Here is a 9,921-nt window from a genome sequence, read left to right as displayed (position 1 = left end):
CGCAATTGAACTGAAACAAAATCTCGTTGCAAACGAGACTAAAGCTCTTCCCAACATGGCGACAGAAACAAGCACGCCTGTGCGAAACAGTGACACAAAAGGCTCTCTTGGGATACCCCAGGCTGAGTTTGTGGTATATTGATGTTCTGATTTTTACAAGACTTAGTTTCATTCATACTTTTAATTATTTTAGTAACATTTTGATCAATGAGAGAAATGGGAATCATTTACTTTGTCTAAATATAATAGTTAGGATTATTTTATAAGGTAATGCCGGCTGTCCATCGCCAGAATGATAATATATTCCGAAATAACATTAACGTTATTTTTCAAATTTACAGATTTTGGTTTAACATATATCGCATATGTTGGAGTCATACAAACTCATTTGATGTCTTTGAAAGGCATGTCATCATTAAGGACCATGCTGAAATTCAGAATGAATTTGAAAATAATTCATGCAACAGCATGTTTATTGTGATGACGAATTTATACTAATGTGAGTAAGGTTCTTTAGGAAGTGCTGGAATTTTGCCAGACCCCCAAAAATTACATGCGTATGGAGGGTCAGCAAGGCAGAAATTCTCCTTTACTGCTTACTAAGTTCTAGTTAATTATATCATGGTGTCACTATGTCGCACAAGCTAGAAATATTTAAGAAATAAATTTCAGTTTTGAAAATAACTGAGGCATACTTTAATCTACAGGACCCCCCCTCAAAGCTCATGATGACTGCATTCTCCTTCGACGTAAATGATTGTGCTGATATATTTTCAGAAATGAAATTTAATGTTTTTATTTTCACTTCTGTCAGAGTTCCCAGCCGAAAAGTCGTACAATATTTCAAGATTCATACGCACATAATTCACATTCATGAGGAAATTGCATTGGTAAATAGGGTTGAAATGATTCACCGAAATATTGATACTGTTCAATATAATACTCGATTCAATAATCTATCCATTGCCTTGATTTTTGATTCGATACATTTATAACAAACAGGTTTGAAATGAACAGTAAAATGACCTGTACTTTAATATTATCTAACATACCTCCATGAGGAACAAAATAGAGTCCAATAACGTTCAGATTGTTGTGTGCTTTGAGTCTGAAGAAAACGATAATTAACTTTATCGATTTAAACTACAGAGTACAGAGCCAACAAGCATCTTACCGTTTGGCAGTTTGGAAACATTTTGCTTTTAAAATTATGATTGTGAATGTTGGTAATTTTTCTTCAATGTTATTATTGGTTTCTTGTATACATTGTATCATATTGAAAGTATTGAATCACTGCATATGCATTGCAAAATGTATCGTATTGTGCAGGAGGCATATCGTTTCAGCCCTAGTAAATAGCATACTTGATTCTGATGAAATCCGGCTGAATCGAACTAAGACGGGTATACCTGGTGACATGCTAAGTATCAAGTGACCCGGCTACAGTACAGTAATGAAAATGTAGACCTTCTATTGTATAAACATTATTCGGCATAGAAATGACCAACATATTTACAAATCGTGTTTATTTCACCAGTGTAAAAGTTAAAAACATTTTGTTTTAGAATAAGCAACTCTCGATACTACTGTCTCCAAGGACGCCAGCTTGAAGCCGCCTTCGCCTATCAAAATGTTTTGCCTAAACAGTCTTCACGAAAAACTTTGTGAAGCACAGGCCCTTCGGGCCTCCCAGTATGATAATTTTGCAAGCCCGAACAATATTTTACAGGCCCAAAATATTTTATCTAATTTGACCACTTGTCATTTGCAAGGTGTTGCATGCTGATTCTACACTATAGATACATGTATGTTCTACTGTAGGAAAATATACAACTGACATTAAAAGGATTACATATCTTATTTTTCAAAATATTAATCTCGCAGATGACATCAGCAGCTCCTGTTCAGAATCTGCTTTGTTTTGTAATCACCACGTACAAAACATTTTGTTTTTTCAAGAATTAAATCTTAGCAAAGGCCCACCCTTGGTCCAATGGGGCATGGATTTTCGTCCTCTTTTCTCCTTGGCTTGTGCGACCGTTTTTCTTTATTTGGATCTGATGGTTGTGATTGCTAAATATGCTTGTGAGGTTTTGAATTTCACGGACGACCCCCCTCCCTACATGGGCACTGGAAGTTAATGTAAATATATAGTATGTGCATGTATTTTTTATACATGCACATACTATATATTTACATTAACTTCCAGTGCCCGTGCCTCCCTATACTTCAGAAAAGGCAGCATGGTTGAAAAATGATCGATGCGAAAGTCTCAGTCAATCTCACGCTTTATTTGTAATATATACAACACATATAATAAAACATTTACAGGCCCGCCGGACTCCTGGATTAAATATTTTTAGAAGCCCGATCCCGATTTTACTGGCCTCGGGCATCGGGCCACCGGTTAACGTCGAAGACTGCCTCAATCGGCGTACCCTCGGGATGCATGTGCAATTTCGGCTCACAATCAAGTGTATCGCCGATGAACCCGGGTGCGTGGGATCGTTAGAATAAAGTATGCTAAAAGATATTGAAGGCAAAAGCATTGGAAAATCAAATGTAAATATAGATGAATAATTATGCTTGCTTTATAAACTATCCCCTTACAGTTCCTTGCAAGAAGTGAAATAGTAATAGGAGCATAACAAGAACACTCATGTGTGTGTGTAACTCTGAACTTTGTAAGTAAGAGATGTAGAACCCTATTGATTTTGGGGTCAAAGGTAGAGGTCACTATGGAATTCTATAGAAAGCTTGTAGATACTCAAAGGGATATGCCCTGCCTTGGGGGACTCTTGTTTTTAAGTTGATTAAAATTGATTTTAAAATATTCTAAGTCAGAATTTTTGATACTGAAAATGAAGCATTTTGTAATATGAATAATTAATGTCAATTTTTTTTTAAGGTCGATGATTCATCTTTGATGTGTAGGCGATTTTTACTGCTCATCATAGAGATCAGTTTACATCTCAACATCAGTCACAAATCTCCATCGTTAGGAAGATTTCTACATGGTCTAACTATGAAAATTGTCACTTTTATTTTTATCAGGAGGATGTTGACAATTTCATGAAAAGAGATGGAAATGATTCAGCGGAGACAGTATTAAAGAGATTAGACGAGTCACACAGCAAGTACAAATTCATGGAATACAACCTCAACACCAAAAAGGCCAGGTCAGAATACGACAATTGTAGATTTCACATGCATGTTCATTTTGTGTCGTTTGTCATTGGATACATTGTCTTGAAGCTTTTTTTTTGTGTTTATTGGTTTTTAGATGTTAATTTGTATTCTCCATCAAATCTTCATAATTTTTAGGATTTCAATTGAAAATGAATGTGTGCAATGTTTTTAATCATTCACTGCAGGTTAAAGGCACAGGTTCCTGATATTAAAACCTCTCTAGATATAGTGAAACATTTACAGTCTAGGAAGGTGAGTTTGATATTAAATGCATCAGTTCTCTTTTATTCGTCGTATTAATTAATCGTTATATAATATTTTTAAATATGTAGGATATATGGCTTTATGGTCCATTTTGATACCAGTACATTTACAAGGAAATACAATGATGAAGCCATTTCTAAAAGTAATGAATATTTGTACGTGATTGAAATAACTTTTTGAACTGTTGGTTAGGACTGGTATTAGATTAATGGTTTGGTTCTATTCAATATTGACACCGTATTGTGTTATAACAGTTATATGTACATGCCCACTTCCCCCTGCTCATGTGAGCTTTTCTGATCACCCGTTGTCCGTCGTCTGTCTGTCTATAAACTTTTTATACTTTCGACTTCTTCTCCAGAACCACCGAGCCAATTTCAACCAAACTTGCTACAAATCATCCTTGGGTGAAAGGGATTCAAGTTTCTTCAAAGGAAGGACCATGTCCCCTCCAAGGGGAGATAATCACAAAAATGCAAAAATAGAGTGGGGTCATTTAAAAATCTTCTTCTTAAGAAGCACAGGGCCAGAATAGCTGACATTTATATGAAAGCTTCCTGACATAGTGCAGATTCAAGTTTGTTAAAATCAGGACCGTATTGGTAGGATGCCGGGGCCACAATAGGGGATCACAGTTTTACATACAAATATATAGGAAAATCTTCCTCTCAAGAACCATTGGGCCAAAGAAGTTTACATTTACATGAAAGTTTCCTGACATAGTGCAGATTCAAGTTTGTTAAGATCATGGCCCCCAGGGGTAGTTTTGGGCCACAATAAGGATCAAAGTTTTACATGCGAACATGTTGGGGAAAATCTTTAGATATGGGCCAAGGTGACTCAGGTGAGCCCATGGGCCTCTTGTTGGTCTTGCTCATCAGGGAAGTAAAAATCTAACCTCAACTTAAGTTTAGAATCAAAATGTATTCCCCAATACTACTGCTTTGCTTTGCCTTTGATAATAATGCATCTTTACCCTCCTTCCCACCCACAAAGTCAGGATTTAAAATTAAACTTAAAACAGATAGGCTCATAAGGTTCCTCAATTGCTTACATTTATAAGTCGTGTCATGATATTCAATCAGGCCATCTGCTAGTGATAAAAATGTTTGAAATTTTTGTCCAGTCCATTTCTTTGTTAATACTTAAGAAATTTAGAAGTGCATACTGTGCACAAAGATGTGGTGTTATTGCCCCTAAACCTACATGTTTTTTAGGTATCTTGACCATACATTAAGATTATTTATAAGTGGTCAAGTCACGGCTCTTGGGATCATTGTGGTTTTTTAGTATGTAGAAGTTTGAATCATTTTGACATTAAACTTTTCTGTATTTTGAATTTGCTCCAGTTTGGATAATCCCTACATGGTTGTTATTCCTGCTAGGACAGTTCTAATTTTTATATACCTGTCTTTAGATGGTACATATTATGGTACAGCAATGTCTGTATGTCTGTTCAGGGCTTTCTGTTTCTATTTTCATTTCTCCGTCACATATCAGGCGGAATCTGTAGCTTCTTTGTAGGTCATTCTAGATCATGTTGCAATACATGTATCAACACTTCACTACTAGTTACCTCCCTTGTCCACCATCTTGCTGTGGAAAAACAGAGCTGCCAACCCTCACAATTTTGGCGTAAGGCTTACGATTTTAGGGCCGAAAATACACCTTACGATTTCACTGTACATCTTCCGATTTTCGCTTATTTGACATTTCAAAATATTTAGAGCTGTCCGTCATTGCTTATTACTTTTATAATAACAGTCGTTACCACGTTTGTTTGAATAGTCTATATCTATACAGAGTCTCGATCATTTTAATGCTTTGAAATAAACAATATGGATATGGCAGCTGCTACTAAACGTAAAGCATGTGTTGATGGAAATAACAAAAATACATTATTCCCCCAAAGAAGAAAACCTAATGGAGCTAGAAATTCAAAGAACAATATGCAAGTACACTGTAAACATCTACATGTGTATTCGTTTCAAAGTCAGAAAGGGAGAGTTTGTATAAGTGTACAATCTGTTTGACAAACTTCAACATTTCTCACAGCGGTGAAAAATGACATTTTAAAAAAAACTTGCCAGAATAACTGATTCAGTAATTAAAATTATATTTAAAAAAATTTTGCCAGAATAACTGACACAGTAACTGTAAAATTATGTATTATTATACTAATGTAACAATATTTTTTACACAAGTTTTAGAAAGTAAAATCAATAAAAGATATATTTGATCTTTTGCAGTTGTAAAATGCATAACAATTCATTAAATTTGGATTTGAAATATGCCTAAAATTGCTCAGGTTACATATTTATTCATAAAGATCTCCAGCGGAAGGGGGCATAGACGGCCCCCTGACCCCCGCCTTACTATTTTCCATTTTATAATGTTGGAAAAATCTTAAGAGTGCGTTCGAAATCACTGTTACTGTTGTTCTTGTGCTCCGTTCTTAGGGTCACGAACAACGAGAACATGTGCGCACGAACATGTTCTTATTCTTCAACCACACTACCTACAGAGGTGGTGTGAGTTCTTGCACCTCTAACCCGTTCTCGGGTTGCTTACTTTGCGTTTGGGATCAACAGGAATTTGCACTTGTGCGAAGAATGGCGATCTCTAACACACTCTTATATTTCATATTTTGGCCTTGGTAATTTCTTGCTTTGTAGCTTTGATGTTTATTGTTTTTAGCTAACTTGAGCTGAAAGCTCAAGTGAGCTTTTCTGATCGCCTATTGTCCGTCTGTCTGTATTAAACTTTTTACATTTTCGACTTCTTCTCCATAACCACTGGGCGAATTTCAACCAAACTTTGTCAAAAGTATCCTTGGATGAAGGGTTTTCAAGTTTGTTCAAATGAAGGGGCATGTCCCTTTTAAAGGGGAGATAATCACAAAAATGCAAAAATAGGGTGGGGTCATTTAAAAATCTTCTTCTCAAGAACCACAGGGCCCGAAAAGCTGAAATTTACATGAAATCTTCCCGATATAGTGCAGATTCATGTTTGCTCAAATCATGTCTCTCATGGGTTGGATGGGGCCACAATAGGGGATCAAAGTTTTACATACAAATATATAGGAAAAATCCTTAGAAATCTTCTTCTCAAGAACCACTAAGCCAGAAAAGCTGAGATTTACATGAAAGCTTTCTGACATATTTCAGATTTAAGTTTGTTCAAGTCATGGCCCCCGGGGGTAGGAAGGGGCCACAAGGGGGGATCGAAGTTTGCGTACAAATATATAGGGAAAATCTTTAAAAATCTTCTTCTCAAGAACCACTGAGCCAGAAAAGCTGATATTTACATGAAAGCTTTCTGACGTATTTCAGATTTAAGTTTGTTCAAGTCATGGCCCCCGGGGGTAGGAAGGGGCCACAAGGGGAGATCGAAGTTTGCATACAAATATATATAGGAAAAATCTTTGAAAAATATTTTTCTCAAAAACTGCTGGGCCAGGAAAGTGGAAATTTACATGAAAGCTTCCTGACATAGTGCAGATTCAAGTTTGTTAAAATCATGGCCCCCTGGGGTAGGATGGGGCCACAAGTGGGGATCAAATTTTTACATACAAATATATAGGGAAACTCTTTAAAAATATTCTTCTAAAAAAAATTCTGGACCAGGAAAGTTGAAATTTACATGAAAGCTTCATGACATAGTGCAGGTTCAAGTTTGTTAAAATCATTGCCCCCGGGGGTAAGATAAGGCGACAATAGGGGATCCATTTTTACATACAAATATAATGGGAAAATCATTAAAAATCTTCTGAAAAATCACTGGGCCACAAAAGTTTACGTTCACATGAAAGCTTCCTTACAGAAACTTGTGACAGTCGTATTGAGTACTATTTCTGGTAGACCTTACAGAAACTTGTGTCGGTCGTATTGTGTACTATTTCTGACCTTACAGAAACTTGTGTCGGTCGTATTGTGTACTATTTCTGTCCTTACAAGAACTTGTGTCGGTCGTATTGTGTTCTATTTCTGGTACCCCTGTTCATAGCATTAAAATACTAACGACAGATCATGTAATTTCAGGACTCTTCAGATCCCATGGAAACGAGGTTTTTATTGTCAGACCAAGTTTATGCAAAAGCAAGAATTCCACCAACAGACAGGGTTAATTTATGGCTAGGAGTAAGTATGTAACAGATTTATTAAAGAAATTAATTTTCTTGATAATGACTATGTTTTTCAATCCCATTTTGAGTTTTAATGAGTGGATTGTAAATTTGCAGGCTAATATTATGTTAGAATACAGCATAGAGGATGCTGAGGTATTGCTTGAGAAGAACTTAGAGGCAGCCAATAAAAGTTTGTCACAAGCAGAAGATGATCTGAGTTTTATTCGTGATCAGACAACAACATTAGAAGTCAGTATCCTTCACAAAATGTATTACAATTATATGAGTTTCCTTCTGATGTCACCGGAGATTCAGGGCCATATAGATTTTGGTCTGTATGTCTGTCTGTCTGAAAAAACTTTAACCATGGCCATAACTTTTGAATGGACAGTTATGGAGCTTTCATCTTTCAGATTTTATTTTTTTAAAACAAGATCTATCAATGTTTCACCTCATGACCTTGCCTATGGTGCTTTGTACTATGTTTAAGATCATTTATAGTGACCTTATCTTATTTTCACTAGTTCTTTAAAGGGCCTGGTTCATGTTTTTTGAAAGAAATATTTTTCACTTTTGATGTTAAAAATTAAAAATATAACTCATTTAATGTTGACAACCAAAATTTGGACCATCTGAATGCAAGGATAAGAGCAATATTTTTAGCTTTGATTCTGTGTTATGAAAACAAAGACTCGAGTCTTTTCATGTAAACAAACAAACCAGTGAAACATTAATTTTGTAATTTAAAACATCTTCATTTTGTATAATCATAAATTTTAACTTTTAAAGGACATACTTTACCTAATATGTGATATATATATATAATAAACTTGAATCAATATCCATCTATTTTGAAAACTTTGTAAACAATACCACACCTCAATCTTTGTTTTCAAAACAAATAACAAACTCTCTATAATGAGCTTCTGTCATGATAAATAACCTTCATTTTTTTGTGAAGCCTTCTAAACATATTAGACTGTAGATTTTGATCATTTAAAGTGAAAAACAAAATTTGGGAGGAAATCGTGAATCAGTCCCTTTAATGCTTCCCTTGGAATGGGCGTGATTTGCATCTGAGGAAGATTGATTCCCATTTACTGGGGCATGGTTTGTGGATAGTTTGGTTGAATGAACACGCGACAAAATCTCAAGTTTTTGGCTCAATAAGTTAACGGCGGCTAGAAATTTTATGAGTGCTGCCATGTTAGTGTAAGGTGAATGTATATTTTCCTGAATCCAGTCGTAGCAGGACTGTTATTTTTGTTAAGTTAACTAAAAACTTCCCATAGAGAGTGTTCTATATGAATGGTATTATGTTGTCTTGTGTGATCTCTGAAATCGATAGTTAAAAACCTTGACCACAATATAGACATGGCTCGGGTATATAACTGGGATGTGAAGAGGAGACAAGCCACTCAGACGGCTGTGAAATCCTAGTATCTATGGAAACCTGAACAACTCATGACAACAACCTTCTGCTTCTGTTTCCTAGACAACACACTAAGTGCTAAGTCCAAGTTGTAACGATTGATGAACAACATTGCTATTCATGTCTATACATGTAGTGCAAAATTTCAGACTTCAACCTTTGTCACAAAGGATGTGATGTATTAAAAAGATTTTCTTTTTTGCAGACAATATTTTTCATTGAGAATTGCATAATGAAAGCTAAGATACTGTATAATAGTTTGAACCTTTCATCTAGTATTAAATAAATCCAATAATTTACAATATGCATGTGCTTGGTTTTTTGTTTTTTTTCAAGTATGGGAAGATCTTTCATAGAATATACATTGTATTTTCGTATCTGTATGAATCATATGAAGAGACACCAAATCTGTTAAAACAAAGTGTGGATCTCATTTCATCAATACTATGATAGCATAAGTTACTCAAAATGCAGCGCAACTTTGTGGGCATTACAAAATGTGCCTTAATGCTTCGTCACAGTACATGAATGTTTATGTCAAAAATTTTATATTTCATATGCATCTAGTTGTTTTCACCAATGTATTCTGCACAGCAAATAACACATCACAAATCTTTTAAACAGAAGAATGTCATAGATGACCATGTAAAATATATTTGTCCATTTCAAAAAGGCCATAGCTGTCTGGTTGACTTAGTACATTAAAGGGGTATGGGCATGATTTAAACTGAACATTTTCAAATTTTAATTTCCACATTTTTAATGTTTACAATGCCTAACTAAGGTATTTCTAATGGTCAGCAAAAATTTGAATGTCAGTTGTTGAGTTAAGTGAGATGCAGAGCTCACAATTCTTTATATGTAAACAAGGCTCATACCATGTTTTTGTTTACATATAGATTGCTTCATA

At 35.2% G+C, this 9,921-nt stretch overlaps 1 protein-coding gene across 2 annotated transcripts; it reads left to right on the top strand.

Annotated features, from left to right (window-relative positions):
* Positions 1 to 5: 5 nt before the first annotated feature.
* On the top strand, positions 6 to 9,317 carry LOC125675715 (prefoldin subunit 3-like). Of its 2 annotated transcripts, none has more exons than XM_048913497.2 (6): positions 6 to 133; positions 3,055 to 3,179; positions 3,375 to 3,441; positions 7,494 to 7,592; positions 7,694 to 7,832; positions 8,952 to 9,317. In XM_048913497.2, the coding sequence occupies exons 1-6, from the start codon at positions 56 to 58 to the stop codon at positions 9,017 to 9,019; spliced, it is 576 nt and encodes a 191-aa protein (XP_048769454.1). In that variant the 5' UTR covers positions 6 to 55; the 3' UTR covers positions 9,020 to 9,317. The 2 variants fall into 2 exon arrangements, with proteins under 2 accessions (XP_048769454.1, XP_048769455.1); XM_048913498.2 differs by lacking the exon at positions 6 to 133 and adding an exon at positions 386 to 499.
* The last annotated feature ends 604 nt before the right edge of the window (positions 9,318 to 9,921 follow it).

This window comes from Ostrea edulis, chromosome 3 (genome assembly GCF_947568905.1).
Source record: "Ostrea edulis chromosome 3, xbOstEdul1.1, whole genome shotgun sequence".
Classification (NCBI taxonomy): Eukaryota; Metazoa; Mollusca; class Bivalvia; order Ostreida; family Ostreidae; genus Ostrea; species Ostrea edulis.
Note: the sequence above shows the minus strand (reverse complement) of the source record. Positions and strands in the feature narration are given on the sequence as shown.

Excerpts from the sequence above, each read along its gene's own strand:
- LOC125675715 (XM_048913497.2), top strand. The coding sequence starts at position 56 with ATGGCGACAGAAACAAGCACGCCTGTGCGAAACAGTGACACAAAAGGC. Across the intron at positions 3,442-7,493 it reads AACATTTACAGTCTAGGAAG|GACTCTTCAGATCCCATGGA; the intron begins GTGAGTTTGATA and ends ATGTAATTTCAG. Across the intron at positions 7,833-8,951 it reads GACAACAACATTAGAAGTCA|ACATGGCTCGGGTATATAAC; the intron begins GTATCCTTCACA and ends ACCACAATATAG.